The sequence below is a fragment of the Podarcis gaigeae genome (genome assembly GCF_964106915.1).
Source record: "Podarcis gaigeae genome assembly, chromosome: 6".
Lineage (NCBI taxonomy): Eukaryota > Metazoa > Chordata > Lepidosauria > Squamata > Lacertidae > Podarcis > Podarcis gaigeae.
The window spans coordinates 70371191-70393126 of record NC_139682.1 but is presented as its reverse complement, the minus strand read 5'-3'; the positions used below and the strand labels follow the sequence as shown (position 1 = coordinate 70393126).

General features: G+C 42.1%; 1 protein-coding gene across 2 annotated transcripts in view; it reads right to left on the bottom strand.

The window, feature by feature from the left end:
- Window positions 1-8589: 8589 nt before the first annotated feature.
- The window catches only part of HS2ST1 (heparan sulfate 2-O-sulfotransferase 1), an 84558-nt gene continuing 71211 nt past the window's right edge, over window positions 8590-21936 (bottom strand). Inside the window, exons 3-7 of one of the 2 annotated variants that reach the window (XM_083743523.1) lie at window positions 21409-21494; window positions 15334-15472; window positions 13910-14007; window positions 12189-12346; window positions 8590-9747 (exon numbers count right to left, since the gene is read on the bottom strand). In XM_083743523.1, the coding sequence (XP_083599649.1) occupies window positions 9521-9747; window positions 12189-12346; window positions 13910-14007; window positions 15334-15472; window positions 21409-21494 (708 nt within the window). In that variant the 3' untranslated portion in view covers window positions 8590-9520. Of the gene's footprint in view, window positions 9748-12188; window positions 12347-13909; window positions 14008-15327; window positions 15473-21408; window positions 21495-21936 lie in introns of both variants that reach the window. The other variant, XM_083743522.1, reaches the window with a different exon arrangement.

Below are 21936 nucleotides of genomic sequence, written 5' to 3'. Positions count from 1 at the left end.
TGTCCCCCACAAAGTTCTGCCCATTTCCCAGGTCTGTCTACTGCCTTCTCCAAATCGGTTTTCCTGTTTGCCTGAGTGAAGTCCTGTAGAGTGTAGATAACACAAAGCATCCTTGTCGTACCAGGAAGTGTTGTTTGAACATCTTAGCAATGTCTTCTCAAAGCAGTCGAGCTTCCGGTGGGTCATGCATACTTGGAGCAGTGCATCTTGTGTGCCATATCCCTCTTTCAGTAGAAAACCCAAATTGCACTCGCTTTGAGGATCCAATTAAAAGTATGTGAATTATCTTGCAATCACATTCATTTTAAACAGCTTAATGCTCCAAGCGGGAAGACAACTTGAAAGGGCACCATCTAAAACAAGTGTGTTTATGAAGGAAAAAAACTGGCAAACTCTTGCCTGGCCCCTTTAATTTTGATGGGGTTACCCTGGGTTATTATCAGAAGTTGAAAGGTCCCAAAGCTTTTGTTTTGAACCCACAGGTGTTCTTTGTAGGGCCTATTTTTTAATAAAGAGTCTTATTTGTTTTTTTTTAAATTAGCTCATATTGTGAGTTACCACATCTGTGCTATGTGGTAATGAAACCCAGGGGGAGGTCACAGCAGGAGGGGGGGTTTAGCAGGCAGAAAACATCTGGATATTGCTTTCGAGATTCACTTGCAGCTTCTTGCATTTTATTAAGCAAAGAAACTTACACTGTGCTCAACTGTGGCACCCAGGAAAAATGTATTTCTATAAAAAATACACAAGCCTAGCTCTAAAGCAGCATTCTCTCTGCTCAGCAAGTTTGGGGCCACCTAGCAGCCATCGGCAAGGCAGTCTCCACCTTTAAAGATCTTTGCACAACTTATATGACATCATTAAAAAAATGTGCATGTTTTATTTCACAGCATGCTGGCCTTGAACACTGTGATGTTGTCATGCTCCTTGGTAACCAAATGGCTCCATGTTTAAAGTTGCGGGGAAGTGACCTAGTTTTACAGGCCATGCAACTGCCCATTTCTAGAGGATAAAAACTGTATCGGACTGCACCTGTAGCAAAGTTGTACATAGGGCAGGTTCGACATTCAAGTTTAGAAATACAACAGACCTCTCTCTTTTCATCTGCTTCCCAAGCTAAATCCCAAGTAGATTTAACCTTCAGGAGTCTCCTTGGCTGGAAGTGCAGGTCATCCAAAAAAGGGCTGAGACTCCAGACAACAGTTGCTTCGGCGCGTAAAACGCTGATGACTAAATATTTAGGAACTATCCCATTAAGAGATCAAAGCAAGCACTTAAAAGTGGAGTCAGCTGACCGTCCCTCAGCTAAAAGGACAGCTGCGGCAGAGAACTGCTAAGAGCTCAGAATTTCCATAAAGGTTGCATTGATGCATTACAGCTTTGGGGTAACAAATGGGCAGCGGGAGGGGGTTGCACCGCCTCAATCGCATGCCGAAACGTCCCTCTCCAGAGATAGCTCACTTTTTACAGAAAGCAGAACGTTTCAAAAGGGCAGTTTAACGTGTGTGTGTGTGTGTGTGTGTGTGTCTAAGTCTCCAAACAAAAGCTTCCCTGTTTTTCAAAACCTGGAGAGCTTTCCGAGTCCCAGTGGCATGGCAGCAACTGCCACCACCTGGAAGTCATCTTCAAGCCTGTGCTGGTAATTGGAGCTGCACTGCCATTTCCTCGGGGAGGAAAGTCAGGCTTGGATAGGCCAAGGTTATATGTACTGCTAGTCGGGGTGGTGGCTGGCTCAGGCTTCAGCTATCCTCCTTCCAAATTAGTTGCCTTCCGGAGCCCTAACCCCAATGCTGTGCATCTGTGCCTTTGCTCCTCCTATTCACAATTTCCTTAAGGCCTAGGGGTGATGCCCAAAAGTTTGGTTTCAAAGGCAGACACTCTTACGGAGTTGCCTGCCCCAGCAAAACAGGAATCGGTTCCAATTGGAACCTCTTAAAAATATGGACACTCAATCCACTCAATGGCCTTGCCACCATTTAATCGATCACCCACTGAATCTCATAATTTCATGACACAAGGTTTCTAGAGTCCTACCTCTGTGTACATGACTACAGTGGTACCTCGGGTTACATACGCTTCAGGTTACATATGCTTCAGGTTACAGACTCCGCTAACCCAGAAATAGTGCTTCAGGTTAAGAACTTTGCTTCAGGATGAGAACAGAAATTGTGCTCCAGCGGCACGGCAGCAGCAGGAGGCCCCATTAGCTAAAGTGGTGCTTCAGGTTAAGAACAGTTTCAGGTTAAGTACGGACCTCCGGAACGAATTAACTACTTAACCCGAGGTACCACTGTATTTGAGGCTGGTTTGACTGCAGAAATGGGACAACGATAAAGAGAAACCATTCCTGTGATATTTATACTTTTAAAACCCAAATGTGTGCATTTTCATATTGACTCCCCTGCCAGCAATTTGAATATCTGAGATTTTCTTTTCTGGAAGAAGAAAAAAAAGACACAAGACTCTCCTCCCCCTTTCCCATTGGGCATTTTATTTTATATATCATTTGCATTAGGTAATCAACTGAAACACTTCAACAACAGAAAGCTCTCAGCAAAGTACGGGGGGGTGGGGAAGGAATGAAGCAATTATCTCAAACAGATGTGACAAAACGATTTTAGATTTGGGAGTATTGCACAACTGAAATCAGCACGTGAAGAGGAAGGAAAACGAGAGAGGGGGGCAAGCATCTTCTAACATGGATTGTGAGGGGGGAAAGGCACCATTTAGCTGTGTGTATTAAAAAAATAATGAGGCACAATCCAAGTTCTCAATATTACATTCGACACTGCTTCTGAAATGCTCGAACTAACACAGAAGCTACGGCTTCCATTTTCTAAAATTTCGGTACGAGGGGAAAAACAAGCATCTAAACAGATTTTTGAAAGCAAACCTGCTATTTTTAAAAAAAATCTTTACAAGGGTTTCAGTTTATAAATAGGTGCCACAAAAGTTTACATAGCTACATGGTCTTAAAATAGGATATATTCTGGCAGCTGATCGTAGATTACACACTTTTCCCCCTCAAAATCTCTTTCTGGTCTGATCTCTAGGACTCACAAAACGATCCACCTTTTAAGAGCTAAATTGGCAGTGCGTGAGACAGGCTTTTCAGCATGCTTTCTCTGCAGCATAGTTTAGGCACCATATTTTCTTTATACAAAACACCTTTAATGCCACATGATGTATTCCGCCCACCCCCCTCCTCTTAAAAAGCCACAACTTGATCTGCTGTTCTGGCTGCAATCCTATGCATACTTACTTGGAAGCAAATCTCACGGAAATCAGTAAGGCTTTGTTGCCAAGGGCATGGATGCAGGAGCAGAAGGTTTTAAACACAGGCAAATGTTTAGGATGGGAATGATGTGGCAGCTGCCTGTATTCAGAAATGTAAAGTGTCTCGGCAGCAATACAGATCCGGAAATAGACCGCTTTTTCAGAAACCATCGCTCAAGTCTCTAAGAATATACAGTGTTTGAACAAGTCCATGAATGAACACATTTGTATATTTTGAAGCACTTGCCCACAAAAATATTCGATGTATAAAGCTTTGCTTCAGACCACATGGCTCTGCATGTTAAGGGTTTCCAAAAAGGTACCAATAATTAGAATCTGCTACAAATACTGTTCAGCTCTTCAATTTGCATGCTTTCGTAAGTGAATTTGCAGGTTGCAGATTCTAGAAGAACGAAATTCAGTGAATTCAGGAGGGAGGGAAGGAGCATTTGTAAGGAAGAAATGTAGGCTATTTGTCAGATTTCTAATCCACCTTCCAGACCCTAGCTGTTCATAATTTTTTATACAAAACAAAAACAAAGGGCCCCAAACAATCCTCTAATGAGCAGTAACAATGAACCAATGCAATTCTGGGCTGCATCAATAGGAGTATAGCATCTAGATCAAGGGAAGTAATAGTGCTACTGTATTCTGCTCTGGTCAGACCTCATCTGGAGTACTGTGTCCAGTTCTGGGCACCACAGTTCAAGAAGGACACTGACAAACTGGAACGTGTCCAGAGGAGGGCAACCAAAATGGTCAAAGGCCTGGAAATGATGCCTTATGAGGAACGGCTAAGGGAGCTGGGCATGTTTAGCCTGGAGAAGAGGAGGTTAAGGGGTAATATGATAGCCATGTTCAAATATATAAAAGGATGTCACATAGAGGAGGGAGAAAGGTTGTTTTCTGCTGCTCCAGAGAAGCGGACACGGAGCAATGGATCCAAACTACAAGAAAGAAGATTCCACCTAAACATTAGGAAGGACTTCCTGACAGTAAGAGCTGTTTGACAGTGGAATTTGCTGCCAAGGAGTGTGATGGAGTCTCCTTCTTTGGAGGTCTTTAAGCAGAGGCTTGACAACCATATGTCAGGAGTGCTCTGATGGTGTTTCCTGCTTGGCAGGGGGTTGGACTCGATGGCCCTTGTGGTCTCTTCCAACTCTATGATTCTATGATTCTATGAACCGGCGCATCAAGCACACATGGATTGAAATAAAGTCTTAGAAGTTATTTTAAACGCCAGTATCAATGTGGCCATGCATATTTCCCTGGAGAGGGCATTCTGAAGTCACCACTAACAAGGCCCTGTCTCTGGTACCTGCAATTTAATAATTGTAATAGTGAGCCAGACAGCAGAGCCTCCAAAGCTGATCTTAACACCTTGGAAGGCTCATATGGGTGCAAGCAGTCTTTCAGATATACTACTGGGGTCCAGTTTAAGGGCTGCAAAGGTTAAAAGCAGCACTTTAAACTGGACCCAGAAATGAATAGGATATATTTAGGGTGCCTGACCTGCCAAACCATGACTAAAACAGTTTCACTTGCAGAGTAGACAAACACTCATAGACTAGTGCCACAACGCATTGTCTCCATACTTGCGTCCCAATTCCACAGAGTGCTTGCATGTATAGATCTCCCATTTAAATTCAACACGGCAAGGCAAGCATACAATTATCTGAGTCTCCCATCCACGTAAATAGTACTGCCCTTACTTGTATGGATGTGGACTCTCATATAAATTGTAATAATCCAATAGCTCAAGGAAATACTATCATAATCAGGAATGTCATGGCAGATATAGAAACCCATCTAGAATTCCAGGTCTCACCAACAATGTATAAACAAGCAAAGAGAAACACAGTCCCTCGATAACCAGCGATTTGTAAATGAATTCCGTAAGACTTATTCCAATGTTCCTAACTGTACTTTTCAATGCAGGCATCAAAATATTTCAGTGAACTTAAATCTACAGGCAACTGTCACCAGGGATTGTGGGCTACAATTTGAAAGAATATATTTTATTCAATGCCCAATACAAGTTTATTTCTGGCTGACAATTAAGCTGGGAAAATAAATTTCCTCATTGGGGGGCGGGGCGGGAATTAGTCACAATAGACCTGGCATATACTAGGACTTTTTAAACAGTCCCCCCCCCCAGTACTATATTCATGGCTCTGTGTCGAGAAAACAATGGGCAAGATCCATCACCTGTTAATATACTGTGCAAATTTTTCTATGACAGCAGCCCCTTTATAGGATGCTACTCTGGAGGATTCCTGACCTTGAGAAGAGCTTTTTCAGGGGGCTGCCTCTTAAAGAGCAGGGCAACTCAAAACAGAAATGATTCCTGATCTCCAATCTCACAACAAACCATGGTTTACAAACAGCCATCAAAATCAGGAGCTGAAAACACGGTTTCAAACTGGTTTGCAAACCTTGCCTGCAGAACAATATTCCAACAAGCCATCATGGCGTGTCAGCAACACAAAATCACTGTCTGGGTTGGGATGAGGTTTCACACTCTAAACCATGGCTTGGGAGGTTATCCAGGGATTTGCAGGGAAAAGAGGGGAAGAGAAACCATGGCTTGCCTTTATGTCTGAAGGACCTGCCATGTGTGAGCAGGGCAGCCACTCATACTTGATTACGTCCCAGCCAATTTTCTAAGCACTGCAAATGAGAATGCAATCCAACAAGGTTTCAAAGTATTTGGAACTGTCTGAAAAATGGGGTGGGAAGAAACGATTTAAGGAACAGAAGAAAAGTAAACCGTGATAGCTAAGTCCAGAGTATTTTAGTCCTGAGTGAACAAGACCCCAGAGACCTACGCTCTGAACTTCCTCCCTCTTACCCCTGAAATTCAGATAATGAACCCCCAAAGCTTCGCCTTGCAGCTGTTGAACCAGAAACTGGATTTTAGTTTTTTCACTTGCAAAGCAGATCTTATACATGCAGAACATAAAAACAGCCATAGGTAAACCATTCCTTTCTAAACTTTTAAATACTGTCCATATGAGCAGACGGTACGAGTCACATTTTCAGTGTCTCTTTGCAAAGGGAGTTTTAAAGTGTTTCGATGCCTGCCTTTCACTTTGTAAGCACCTTTATTCGGTGCTCTCCTTAAAAGTAGTTTACCGGCGCTTCATGAATAAAGTATATATTATGGAAGAGAGCGCAGGGAGGATGCCCATTATAAATTTCTGCCAATATTTTCAAAATTGCCTACCTCTCAGTTCTGCAACATCTTACACAACTAGGGAGAAGAACCAAAACGTCATGAGAAATGTTATCTTCCCCAACTAGAGTGGGGCATGGCAACGTCGTCTCCCAAAGCCAAATGCAACTCAAGAAATTTCATTTATGACAGGGTAACTTAAGCTAGGGACGCAGGTGGCGCTGTGGGTTAAAGCCTCAGCACCTAGGACTTACCGATCGAAAGGTCGGCGGTTCGAATCCCTGCGGCGGGGTGCGCTCCCGCTGCTCGGTCCCAGCGCCTGCCAACCTAGCAGTTCGAAAGCACCTCCGGGTGCAAGTAGATAAATAGGGACCGCTTACCAGCGGGAAGGTAAACGGCGTTTCCGTGTGCAGCTCTGGCTCGCCAGAGCAGCGATGTCACGCTGGCCACGTGACCCGGAAGTGTCTCTGGACAGCGCTGGCCCCTGGCCTCTTAAGTGAGATGGGCGCACAACCCCAGAGTCTGTCAAGACTGGCCCGTACGGGCAGGGGTACCTTTACCTTTACCTTAAGCTAAGCCGTCCACAATCGCTCAAGCTTAAGATGAGCACATGGGAAACCAACACTTTCTACTTTTATTATCTACCCGTCAACTATTTTTCGCTTACTATGTTGCCAGTGTGGTCTTGGACATGGTTATTCAAAAGCCCCGCTGGGTTCATTAGCGTTTTACCCTCAGATTACTGTACACTGGACAGCCAGAATATCGAAAATAAACCTTAACTACCAAAACTGTTTCTACAGGCTGCCTAAATATCTTAACACCTAATTAATATACATGCACCTCTTGTTTTGAGGACATGTCAACACAGTGGATATAGTATCGGGAATTATAACCAGCCTACCTCGTGAAGTCTGAGTTAAAGGGTCCAAATGGCAGCTTTGCTAATTGTTTGCACAATCATACTTTCAGTCAACTTGGTGGCACTATGCTACATCGCCCTTGGTTTTTGAGGCACTCAGACTCTCTTCCTAACATGTGAGAATGGAATCAACAGGCCCACTAACAAATCAATTGTGGCCTGGACAATTGTGATTCTAGTTGTGTCTCCGAGCATCAGACCTGACATTGAACACGCAGCTGCAAGTAGCAAATTGGTCTAATGATTGTTTTGTTTTTGTTTTTGTTTTTTCTGCGTCTCATTCAGTTGAACCAACATGGCTATGAAAACACTCTGGCTCATGGTCATACATTGGAAAAAAATTAACGAAGAACACTACGAATGACTGCTGACTGAAAAGAAGAAACTGCCTAGGAAGGCGGTGCTATTTTTGTATCTTTAAGAGCAAGGCAAAAGGAAGAAGAAGAAGAGCAAATTAAAAGCTTTCCTTAATATACTCATCACCCTTTTGTAACAGGATCCCGTTTTTGGCATCAAAACATTCAGTTTACAGACAGCTAACAACTTTGTGTTCGTATAGCGGACAATTTTGGTAACGTTCTTCTATCAATACATCTATGCTGCACTTTGACATCCTATAGAATATGAACCTCTAAGTCTGGATTTAAATGAACTAAAAAAAAAAAATCTGCAAACTTTTATATATATATAAACAAAAACAGAACATAAACCTTCCAGTAAAAACATATGCAGCTAGAGAATTTGAAGAACTGCAGTTTTTCTAGAATTTTGTTAAAATGTAGCTTCCCAGTATACAACCAACTGCTAAACAACCTCGTGTATAGAAGTTACTATAAAGTGCTAATCATGGCAAATGCACATTTACTGAAGTAACATAAAGCAGTGCCCTGAACACATTGACGTCAATTTCTGTGTATCTCTTTTGGCCAGGCCACAGGCATCCGTTTTCCTTTTCCTTTTAAGCATGATAAAAGGATACAGATTAAGGAGGGTGTTTCTTTCTCCTTTTTTGCAAAGGGGGTTCCTGGACAGACACGCTGTGTATTTAAAGTTGTTGAGGTCATTGAAGTGCATTTCAGTGATGTCCAAAAGTTAACTCAAAACTGGAATTTGAAAGGCAGGTGGGATGCTTCTACTTCACATACAGCAAAACTGGTGCAAAAATGTGTTAAACTAGTTGTCCGTAACCTTTTGGTCCAAATACATAAAATATGCATTATTTACAGCATTTTATTCCTTTTTTTTCCAAATGCAATGCTTTAAAACACATTATAAAGCACCTTAGTAAAAATATTCTACAGGTAAAAGTATCTAAATAGGAAACCCCTAACCATACCACAGCTCACTAGTTGAGTCATAATATGGATTCACCAGTAGTTCTTTAAAGTACAAAGAATCTATGGAACAAGGATACAGAATTCACTATTTGTTTTATATTGAAGTGCAGGCAAAAGCCAGCTTCTGAAGAGGTGTTTTCCCAACATTAGTTGGAAGTGCAGAGGATATTAAAGAAACACTGCCTTGGTTTTAGGCGTTCTGACAAGATCACTATGGAATTTGAATTTTTCAAACACACTGATGATCAATTTAGCTCTTTAAAATGAAAACCCCACACTGATAAAATATGGGCAAGTCCAGCTGCAGCATTTCTCAGCAGAACATGATTGAACATGATTCATGTGATATGAATTCACAAGAACAAAGCACAGATGTCAGCCGGTTATTAACATTATTCATAAACGTATACAACCCAAATTTCCATGTTGAAGCTAGGGAACCAACAGCTTCCTCTTCCCAGGAGGTTAACTAAAATAAGCTGTTCTATGAATCAAAAAGAGCGGAAAGAGAGGCCTTTCATCTTTATCGTTTCAGCAACATAATTGGTAAGTGGTTAGTTTCTGTAAATGTGTATGCAGGCTTCTGCAGAAGTTGAAGAGCAGCCTTCTTTGAGATTAAACTGAAGTTTATACTTTTGGATTACCAACGTATCTGGTCAGCAGCCATCGTCTTTTTGGAACCCACAATTCATTTTACTGAGCTCAAGGACTGAGGGGCCTCAGTTAGGGCATCAGCAATCTACAAGTTGGGGCTGAAAATAAGAATGTGGCCCAAAGGTTTAGTCCCTAGCCTAAAAAGATGCATCGTCCTTAGTTCGATTTAGGGTAAATCTTTTCATAGAAAAAGTTTTGTGCCAGAATGTACAACTCTCCATCTTTTTCCCGGACGGCGTGTGCTCTGACAAACTGAAACTGCTCCAGTGCAAATTCGTAGAACTCGTTCTCCATTTTCCATATTTCAGACTGCTGCAGCTTTGCAATGGTTTCTTTTGTGGGGAGTTTCTTTTCTGTTGTCTTCCTAAGATGAGACTTCTTGCCTAAAAGCAAAACGTAGAAAGTCATAACTTCACTTTGATTCATAGCTTGAATGCTCCCAGAGGAGCAGAAACATAGACCGGGAAAAGTTTGTGTGTCTCTGCGCAGGGTATTCTTTCATCAGCAGGTTGCTAAATGGGTACATAAAGTGACAGAACTTGGGCCAAGATTTATTAAGCCTCTGGGACTGAGAAACTGGAAGCTCTGACATTAAACATGAATGCATTTGCATTAGTGTGCTCTCTCAGCGCACATTCCTCCCGCTGTTTAAAGAGCTTAATTATTAAAACCATAAAGAGGAAGCGTTTGTTTTGGGAACTGCATTTCCTCACATCACATCCATTTAAGATATCTGTTTCAATCATGATTAATGCTTCTTTGGAAATTCAGTACGATCGACGATAAAGTTAGTAAAAAATATATATATACTTCACAACGACCAGGCAGACAATTTGTTTCACCAAATTCACAGCAACCCCTCACATGATGCCATCAACAATTTTCATTTAAAGGCAAGGTGGTAAGTGAGTCATCCGAATATTTGTTGTGGGAATATGCTATTTGCATTCTATGCTGCAATGTGCTATATGCATTATATGCTTACAGTACTCTTATTGCTATCAAAGCCAGTTCTCAAGGTTCCAACAAATGAGGACAGTCAATGTATATAGTGGGACTACAAGTTTCACCACCCCTGACTATGCTGTCTGGGGACGATGGAACTGTACCCCGACAACACCTGCACATGGGCTACCCTTGAACTACCAAGAAACAGAATCCAGAAATAGAGGTGTATGTACAGGAGCAGGCTTCGTTCTAAATGTCACTCAATCCTTGGGGAGATAGAAAACAGTTCCATTCCTATTCTTCCTTTGCATTAGATGGCGGCCCCAAGAGTCTGCATACCTATACCAAGTCAAGCTGTAAACCACAATGAGCTTACCAAAGCAGGCTGGTCAGCAGGTCATGCGACGTGAACAAGAGTAGAGTCTTATCGCTAATCATTCAAATTTTACTTGAATCAATCCGGTCTGATCCCACGTTCTTTGTGGACTTTGCCTACACTGCTCAGCTTCCTTATGTCAGCCCGGCAGCCCTCTTCCTTCTTTCCAGCAACTCGCACAAATATTCTCACACTGAATAACTACAGAACCTCCTGACAGCAAGAGCTGTTTGACTGGAAGGTGGTGGGCCCACCTCCCTTGGAGGTTCTGAAACAGAAGTTACATAGTCATCCGTCAGGGATTCTTTTGTTGTATTTCCTGCACTGCAGGTGTTTGGGCTAGCCAGATGAGCCTTGTGGTCTCTTCCAACTGTACCATTTATGATTCTATGACCCTATGACACTGGCTGGTATTTAAAGCCCCATAAGGACCTGGGAGTGCAGTTCATACTGCATATAGCTTCTGGCCCACAGGTAGAGAGGAGCCTAGTGGGCAATACAGCCGTGTACTTGATGCAGAGTATCCAAAAGAGGAAACTGGAAACGACACTGGGATTGCACATGCACCAACATGGGTAAGTCAGTCTCTTGAAGTGGGTAGGGGAATGGACTGCTGTTTCAGGAAAATTGCTCATTCATGCCCTAAAGCAGGGGTCCTCAAACTACGGTTCACAGGCCACATCCAGCCCGCCAGGTCCTGAACCCAGCCCGCCCGGCAACTGCAGAACCCGCAGCGCTCCTCCTTCCCGTTGCCCAGACGGTCACAGCCAACATGACCTTCCTTTCCTCCAAACCGCTACTATTCCAAGCGGCTGGGTCCAATCCTTTCCGGCTTCTCCTCAGACGACACCCTCCAGCCCCTTCCCACTTGGCCGCCCATCAATCCCATTGCGATCCCAGGTTGCCAGGCAAAGCAGGTCCGAATGGGGAGGGACCAGCCGGGCCTGGAGCCAAGCCCAGGGGAGCCACTGCCACTGAGGAAGGCCTGTGGAAATGCAGGCGTAGCATGAAGGCGCAGTGGCCGTCACCAGCACCACAGCCGGGCCTGGGGTGCTGGGTCTCCTGCCAGGGGACACTGGGGGAGGAGCAGCTGGATGCTGTCGCCACCAATGCCCAGAGCCTGAGGCGGCGCCTCTTTCCTTTCCTCCCTCTTACTCAGTCACCCTCCACACTCTCTCTCTCTCTCCCTCTCTCTCTCTTGTATCCCCCGCCATTGAAATACTTATAAGTTTATGTTGATTAAAACCGTTCTTCATTTTAAACATTGTATTGTTTTTCCTGTTTTTTTTGCACTACAAATAAAATATGTGCAGTGTGCATAGGAATTCGTTCATGTTATATTTCAAACTATAGCCTGGCCCCCAACGGTGTCTGAGGGACAGTGAACTGGCCCCCTGTTTGAAAAGTTTGAGGACCTCTGTCCTAAAGGGTATGTGAAAGAGAAGCTTTGGGGGGAAAGGAGGAAGATGAAAATGGCCTAGCGGGTGGCTATTTAAATACCTGTGCGATATAGTTCTGTAGCACCCCTGAAGAAGCGGGGCAAAGCTGCCTCCAGCAACATAATAAAGTCTTCAAGCTCTTCAGTAACTCCCACTAGGAAATATTCATTAATCAAGTTGTATTTGGCTTGTTCCAAAGCCCATCTGCTTCCCACATTCCTAAAACGATAAAAAGTAATTACAGGAAGGTTTTGATGTCTGCCAAGAATTTTGGTTCCCTTCATTTAGATATTCTCACACCAGGCTAAAAGAATGGCTTAGCTGTTATCTTTGCACAGGCAAGAAAACAAAGTTTCAGCCACACACATTTTTAATTTCCTTTGCTTCCCCCCCTCCCTGCTCCCCATTTTTTTTGCTTTCTTCATGGCCTAGGTTAGATGTCAAAAGATTAATGGCTCTGATTTCTAACTTTTTGATAACACTAATGCCTTTTTCAAGTATGTTGCATGGTGTTCAGTATGGAAAATTTTGCTGTTATATCAAAGAGTTCAAAAGTATCAATTTTGACGTGGCATAAAAGCAGAAACTGAAAGGCATGTTGGAACTTTGCACCAGTCTTCCACAACTGATTGCAGTTTATCTGCATTTTAGCAAGATTGCTCTATAAGAGGATAAACAAAGAGACATTTGCAGAATGGTTGAGAATTTGTATATCTGATACTTTGAAAGCACTTGCTGAAGCCTTGGTCCAAATAATCTGAAGCGACCATATATGCATTTCTCTCCTACACAGAAATACAGTGTAGGAGATTTGTCATACATATGCCTTCTGACACAGCATATTAAGGATATTATCTCAATTAAAAGTAAATAAATTAGAGCTGCTATTTTTTCTCCTACTATTAAGCAAACCGTGTAAAAAGACTTTACCCTAGTTATTGTAATATGACAAATCAACTTCTAAACTTCATTTCATGAACACCTTCAGACATTCAAAATGGAATTGAGCACTCAAATTAATCCATGTTTACATTATAGCAGCCACAAAGTTTATTTCCGCCAGCTAAGAACAATTGGATTTGAGACCTAAAGGTTGAACATTTATACCAGGTTAGAAACTGATCTTGCTGCTACTAGTGAGCACATCTCCCTAAGCAGAGCTTTGCTCAGATGATGTGTCATTTAAAGGGAGAGGGAAGAGACTTAGGAGACCATCCACAACAGCGGAGGAATGACAGAGTGAGGAGCAAATCATTGCCACTTCTGCCAGTGGGATCGAAAGCTTTCTGTGGATGAAAGAAGCCTTCTATCCACAGAAGGCTAAGTTTAGATCCAAGCCATGACATTTTAAACCGGGGAGGGGGGGGATCCCATAGTTACATGGTTTTTAATCAACATACCCAAACACTGACACTGGTGTTTAGAAAGGGGATACATAGTTCAGTTTGAAAATGGTTGGTTAGTTTTCTGTAGCGTTCATGGAAATTCAATCAATAATAATGGGGGTATTGTTTCTGTTTGTTACTGTGTTATGTATCTTTGTGTTTTTATTTTGTAAACCACTCTATGATCCTCAGATGATGGGTGGTATAGAAATTTAACAAATAATAATTCAACCATTTTTCAGTTTTATACTTCGGAAGATAACCACAAAGTACACTTGTTAATCAAATGTGTTCCTTCTCAAAATCTTAACCTCTGCTACACATTCTGATTTAATAAAATACACTTCACATGGATAATTTATTTAATCTGCAATTTAAAGCAATTCCATCGTCTTACCAGCACTCAGAGCTGTGGCCACAGAAGAACGGAATTTGAAGCCAGAGTTTCTCAGGGGCACAATCTGAGCCTCCAGCTGCTACACATTCATCAAATGTCTGGAACAAAGACAAAAACTCAAGAGTGAGCTATAAATTTCCATCTTAAATATCAAACTTCTTAGTGTAGTTATTTTTCTACATGAACTTGGGCTGCGTTACCTCACAATAGCTTACTAAGAGGCCTGTCACTTTGTGCATCAGTACATGCTGACTCCCAGCTGTGGGCACCGCACAATGAGATAGGGAGGGGTGGCTGACACACACAGAATTCACTGCAGTGTGGCTTTCGGTATGCAGCTGCTAGTGCCCCAAAAGCGACAACTGCACTGGTGTGCAGAGCCACAAGCCATTTTGTGGGCGCTGTCAAGATTCATAATTGCCTCAACACACGGTAACCACAGCAAGAACTGAACGGTGACTCAAAGTAGCCCACGATGTACCATGGATGTATTCAACTTCAGAAGTTCTTGGATTCCGTTTTATTAACAGCAACCAATTTAAATTCTACTTATATTTGTTCTGCAAAAGCCACTATGTCAAAACAAGTCATATTGCTGCTACCAAGGGAAATCAAATGCTAGTGTTGAAAAGTCATTCTGAAGACTTATCTAACAAGGAGAAACTTAGGGAAACTTATCTAACAAGGAGGGGCACCACCCTGTGCTCTGTGCCTTCTTATTTGCTCTTTAAAAATAGAAGGTCAGAGAGTTGCATGTATGCGCATGCGCCATTGGTCTAAGACAGTGATGGCCAAACTTGGCCCTCCAGCTGTTATGGGACTACAACTTCCATCATCCCTAGCTAACAGGACCAGTGGTCAGGGATGATGGGAACTGTAGTCCCAAAACAGCTGGAGGGCCAGGTTTAGCCATCACTGGTCTAAGACAATGTGGAGCTTCTCGTTCAACATTAAACCATATTTCCATAGCTCCCTTTGTCCACAGTTAATGCACAATTCATTGCAATCCTATCTTTACATAATTAATATTGAGTCAACGCAAATCTCTCATGAGTGGCACTTCACTCATGGAATAAGTGCTTCTGGGACCTTCAAACAGGTATGAAGACGGAGATGGTCTTTGATGAGCCCTCCTAAGACCCCTAATAATCTGCTCAGAGAGTTGAGAGACCATCAAGAATGGTGTGGAAGGTGGTGCAGGAAGGATTAGATTAAAAAATATTAATAATCAAACACACAAGCAGATGCCTCCATTGGACCAAAGGTTCTTGCATTCATGGAAGACTCCTGTGAGTGGGAACTGTATTTTAGGATCGAGCCTATTGTTCTGGATTAAATTTGCTTTTCAAAACTGTTACATTTTGAGTTCAGTTATTATCTCCATAATTAAAGCCATGAACAAAGCTGCCAAAATGTACTTTTACTTTTTTATCCCCTTGCTTTCGTCTTCGGAGTCCAGGCCTGTAATCATCGCCAAAGCGCAGGAAGTAATAATAGGAAACCAGCCGCTCTATAGGATCTCTTATGACATTGATGTATATAGGTTTCTTTTTAACACCAAATCTGAAACAGAAGAGATAAATCCGATTGACAAATCAAAGAGTTTCCTGCATGATGTAAAAGTGGATTTGGGGTCAAGGTTTGTTCCAGACCATTCTATTTTGCCATATTAAGGCAAGTTAGGAGGAGTGCTGGGAAACTGACAATACTACTTTTTCCTGTTTCAAAGGTATTAAAGGGTATAAATGCTTTAGAAAACTTTCCAATAAATCTTATCCCAACAGCATTCCATTGAGGTAAATTTTAAACATACACATTTAATATTTACATATATTTATTCAGTTTATTGTGTCTAACAAGTATTATCAGCAAAAGTCCTATCTGGTACTTCTCCCTCCAACAGATGTGGTCTCTTAAAACTATGCTTTGTAACAAAGAAGATAATGCAGCTGGTGTGACCACAATGACCAGATGGGGGAAATGTAGGAGGACAAGAGAGATACTCAGAAATTGCCCTTGGTTTTCTAAAGTGCTGCTGCACAAAAATGATCATGCTTCATATGGAATAGTAGATGAAAAAGCAGTTAAATTTTAGCTTAGTGCAACAAATCTGAAATATTCTAGAACTGGCTAGAACTTAGCAGTTTGGCAGTTAGTATGCTTGCCATATTTAAGACATATTTTGCATAGCTATTTTATGAAAACTCAAGCATTTATTATGCCAATGACATCATAATCATCTGTATTATTATTATTATTATTATTATTATTAATAATAATAATAATAATAATAATACCACCAATATGCACCCGACACACAGTTTTAGAAGGGACGTGGGTGGTGCTGTGGTCTAAACTACTGAGCCTCTCGGGCTTGCCAATTACAAGGTCGGCGGTTCAAATTCCAGCAACAGGGTGAGCTCCCATTGCTCTGTCCCAGCTTCTGCCAACCTAGCAGTTTGAAAGCACACCAGTGTGAATAGATAAATAGGTACCACTGCGGTGGGAAGGTAAATGGAGTTTCTGTGTGCTCTGGCTTCTGTCACGGTTTTCCATTGAACCAGAAGCAGTTTAGTCATGCTGGCCACGTGACCCGGAAAAGCTGTCTGTGGACAAATGCTGGCTCCCTTTCCTGAAGAACGGTAAGCGCCACACCCCATAGTTGCCTTTGACTGGACTTAACCGTCCAGGGCTCCTTTACCTTTAGAAGGAACCCAAAGAGAATGTGTTCTATTTATCTGCTGCTCACATTGTGCTTTGACACAGAGCATGTCTCCATGCTAGGCAGGGCAACCTTCGTGCGCTAATTAGCACTGTGTGGCTTGCAGGCAAAATAAGCATGGCCTGTCGGTTGAACGTACTCTGCACTTCATACTGAATACTGCTGATTTAGCAGAATGCAGTTAATCTACTGTATGGTAAGAACTACAAAGATGCTTTTAAACAGCTTTGATGTATACGAGACCAACTGCCTTCCAACGTGCAAAAATAAATCTGTTTAAAGAAATATGAAAATCAATTACATGCCAGGAACAACCATCAAAGCTAGCCTATAAACCTGGACATTCAAAAATAGGGCTGTAAATACAGTTTCGGTGCTTTATTGCTTTAAGGACCAAAAAAAGGTGCTTTTAAACTCTTCCCTATGCATTACCAGAGTTACAACAATGTTAGCAAGGCAATGGACAGAACAAAGGTATCAACTGCAACTACTTGCATCTGCCAGCCTTGCTTGTTTTGAGGATGCCAAACCCTTCCCAGTCCGAAGGCCAGCCAAGTCCACTGACCAAATAGTAAAATTGTTGCATTGGGAAAGGGAGGTTCTGTCTTTTGTTGGAGCAGTCTCCACCTATGCCTGAAAAGGCAGTCTTCAGACAGGGATGTGATGACAAGATTTAGAATGGCAACCCAGTCAGATAGGTGGGGAATAAAAAATAGAACAGGATAGATCTTTCCTTTTTAGAAAAGGTCACTGAGCACATGATGGCACAGCAACTGCAGGCATGGCCAGATGGAACATCTTTCCTCACTCCACTTGGAAGCGGGTTTCCAACCAGGTTATGGCCCTGCGTTGCTGCCGTTCTTGATTCTGTATGCTGGCTGCCGTTACTTTTACCACTATTGTCTTTTTCCTGGAATCCGACTCAAGACTTAGAGAGGATGAGACACCATGTCTTTAGTTTTTCCATTACAAAAGTGAAAAGGGAGATGAGGCCAGGCCTCTGCTGAGCCCCCTCCTGCCCTTTCCGCAAGCAGAGGCAAGAGAGATGCATCTGGAAAGGCAGAGCTGCTGTCACCATGATGAGAGGAGGCAAAGCTTACTGCCACCACCATCATTAGTCATGTCGCTTATGATTTAGGCCTGGTGAGAATTTAAGGTCCCCATCCCTAATTTGTGGGTTGCCATCTGATTAGATTTCACTTTGATTCCGATTTAATTTTAGGATGTATTTTAATTGATTGCTTAATTTTATGATAATATGGTATATATTTGATGAGCCCAATTTTGGCCGGGGAGGGCAGGGCATAAATAATAATAATAGTAATAATAATAATAATAGTTGTTGTTGTTGTTGTTGTTGTTGTTATTTTTTATTATTATTCCACCATGGCAGAAGTAAATCAACATATGCCTCACTGCTCATCCATGATGGATTTAGATGGCTAGTTGCCTTCACAAAACTTAAATGGAGTTAAAGCAAGTTGTTGCTTCAGATTTTTTTACTCAAACATTTAGCATAATGGGGGGACCCCAAATCCAGTCAGGGCCCCTTGGCATTTCGAGATAAACACTTGGGATCCCTGTATGCATTCATCAGCTCATTTGACAGATGACGGTTCCAAGTACCCAGAACAATGAATAAATGAATTAAAAGGAATGAAGAATGAGGCAGAATCAATGGGGTTTAAAAAAATAGTGCATGAGTTTTTTGTCCTCTACCACTTAAGTGAAATTTCTAGACAGCTCCACCACCACTGTCATAAAAGTTTTGAAATTCAGTGTAATTTTATGAGCGTATATACTGAATCAAAGCATTATGCCAGAGTTTTTTTTTAAGGAGGATGAATCTTTGCAGAAAGATTTTACACTTCTCTAACGCAATAACGCAACATCACAAGTTACTCTTGCCTTTTGCCGAGAGCAAGCACAGCATTCAATTTGTTATTTTAATAATCGAAACCACAAACAGAAGAAAGCAAGCTGTTGCAGGGGGGGAAATAAATCATTTAGGTGAAAGGGTAACAAACAAAAAAAGCCACAAGGATAATGCAACCCTGGAGGAAAATATGCATACGAATGAAATTTGTGAAATTGCTTAGCTGCCTTTCTTGAGGCAAAATGTTTCTTAGACTGAAGTTACAGTACCTACAAAATGTTTTAAGTTTCATTCTATGAATAATGTAGAGGATAGAGTAACACTTACCTAGCTGCTCACAAGGTTATTATTTCATTAGGTATTCAATGCAAGAGGTTTATTAATATAGCATATTGCACTTTCGAATTTGGAGGAAGCAATGCAATTTTATGCTCGGGGATTCTTTTTTGAGACTGAAGTTTGGCAACCATTTCTTTACAAGTACATTTCAGCTGCTGCTGTAACCTTCAGCACTCTCTGTCTGATATTACGTTGCATGCACAAAATGTACAGAACATAAAACTTATGGTGCCCCCCCCCCATCGTTTTCCACATTTGTCACAGCAAATAAATTAAGATGGATTCTAGATAAAATGAACAGCTGAAGTCCATCTCACAGACCTTTCCCTTCATCTTGGTTATGCAATAGTGCAGCCTTCACTAGCCTGGTGCATATAACTCCATATATCTTGGGCTCCAACTCCCATCAGCCCTAAGCCAGCTTTGCCCATGGTCAGGGATGATGAGAGCTGTAACCGCAGACATCAGTAGGGTACCAGCCTGGAAAAGGCCGTAATAGAGAATTGGCCAGTAAAAAGGGAGCATACATGTCAAAAGGGTGGGAATGGAAGGGAGGTGGGATAGTATCATTTTTGACCTCCGCTTGTGATGTTCTTGTAACGAGTTCCCATGATAAGAGCACATCCGGTTTCACAACCTAGATAATGTGCAGGAGATGCAGGCAGATTCGTTGCTGAGGTCAAACAGATGGGCAGAACAGAGTGCAAACAATGAAGTCTACAGCTGAGTGGTAGCAATTGTGATGAGCAGCTGCCATGCAGTTCAGTTTCCCCCGCTCGAGAAGGGACTCCTGGTGCTAGTTTAGGACTCTGTGTCAAACTGGGCATTGAGGAAGCTCCTGTTCCAGTATGGTTTAAGTGGGGGTGAAAGAAATGCACTTCTTTCAGAGAAAGCCTAATCTCTCCCCACCTGACCACACGGCTCAATATGATTCCTGCCATCACATGTAAGTAGGCATTTATGGAGCCATTTTCTACAAGTCAGATTGGCTACAGCAGGCAATAAAGGTAAAGGACCCCTGACCATTAGGTCCAGTCGTGACCGACTCTGGGGTTGCGGTGCTCATCTTGCTTTATTGGCCAGCATGACTAAGCCGCTTCTGGCGAACCAGAGCAGCACACAGAAACGCCGTTTACCTTTCCGCCAGAGCAGTACCTATTTATCTACTTGCACTTTGACGTGCTTTCGAACTGCTAGGTTGGCAGGACAGGACAGCAGGCAATACGAGGCCATAAAACAAGAAGTTTCTCAAGAGGCAGCAAGTCCGATAGCACTGAATCCAAACTACCACAGCCTGTTGTTAGGATTGCCATATTCCCAAAAATGAAAATCCAAAAATGAATATTTTTTGGATTTTTAAATATATTTTTTAAAAAAGAATTGCCCTAGTTGCCATACTTGTCTGGACAAAAAAAATTCCTTCCAGTAGCACCTTAAAGACCAACTAAGTCAGTTCTTGGTATGAGCTTTCGTGTGCATGCACACTTCTTCAGATACGTAGCTACCTATCTGTAACTGATACCTGTCCGGGTTTTCCAAGGACGTTTTGCCGATTCGGCAAAAATCCACCCTGCTGTCATTTTTGCAGCCCGATTCTCCGACATGTCCAGGGAAATCCAGACGTACGGCAGCCCTACTCTTATGAAGTAGGCCTGAAGAGATACTGACTGAAACCTAAACAGAGGGTTTCTTTCCATATGTTCTGGCACTACCGTCAAGTACTCTGTGCTACAGAAACACTGCACCGCTGAAGGCAGTAAGTTGATTTGCTATTCTAAAGGAAGGCTGAAAGCACTGAGCAGAGTCATTAATGGCTCAATCAAATATTAAAAAAAAAAAATTGCTTCCTTCATTTGCATGGCTGACAAAATTGTTGTCGAGCACATATATCCATTTTTGGCTAGTGTTTCAAATTTGTCGTGGGGGTTCTCTTGTATGATATGGTAGAGTCAGCCCAGGGAACAGCAGGCTTTTTAAAAATTTATTTTGCAAAGCAACTTCTAATATGAAAGGCTCTACAGGAGAGCAGGTGGTCACTAGTAAGTTTTGGGAAAGGGGTGGCACCACCAGATTAGTAGCAATTAGAAGACGAAAGAAATTGTAGAGAATCTTAACTACTTAAAGGACTAAAATCACCAAGCGGGAACTGGTTAATTCCTTGATTTGCTGCTCAGCAAGACTGTTCTGAGTTTTATCCCCACACCGTTCTCTACTCCAGTTATATATTTGTGCTTTCAGACAGCACCCAGATTTTTTTTTTAAATTAAGAAAGTATGTTTTCCAAGAGCTTAGTCACCAAAGCACAGCAACAGGAAATGCATGTCCGGGAGAAAAAGACTGAAATCAATCTGAATGAGAAGTCAGTGGGGAAGAGAAAAGCTTTACTGAAAATAATAGAGGGGGAGAAAAGAGCATGTTCAGAATGTCACGGTGCAATTTCTGTTCATGACCATTAGAGGGCAGTAAACTCTTAAGTGAATCAGTGCAGTGCTTGAACAATAAAAAAATGAGCTGACAAGGACTCAAAATGCTGCAAACAGAATTGTATGTTATGTGGCTTACTTTGCAAAATCCAGGAAGGATATATGTCCATGATAAAACCCTGGCTTCATTTCTTTCCAGGAAGTTACATTCTTCACAAATCGTACCTGGGAGGGAAGAAGAAAAGTTTCTTTAATGCTTAGAAGAAAAATTTGAGATCAATGAAATAGGCTAGTATTAAGAGATGCAACTCAGCTAATAGCAAGTGATAACAGTAAATGCTCCACCCGAAAGCATTTTTAACATAGCCATAATGATACTTCATATTGATACAGCATTTTCCAAAAGGGCTCAAAGTGCCTCTCATAGATCCTCTTAGCAATCCTTAAAAGCTGCCATTTTTCTGGGCAGCATGACCTTCCTTCTATTACAGGTTAGAGGCTGAGAAAGCAGTGTCTTGTCCTAGGCTACCAAGAACCTCATAGGTGACCTGGGTTTTGAACTAGGGGCTTCCTAGCAAAAAGCACACACTATTAAGATTAAAGTGCAATAATTAATGCAACAGATCAAGGCAACCCACATATAAAATTCTGTAAATCGGTTTGCTTT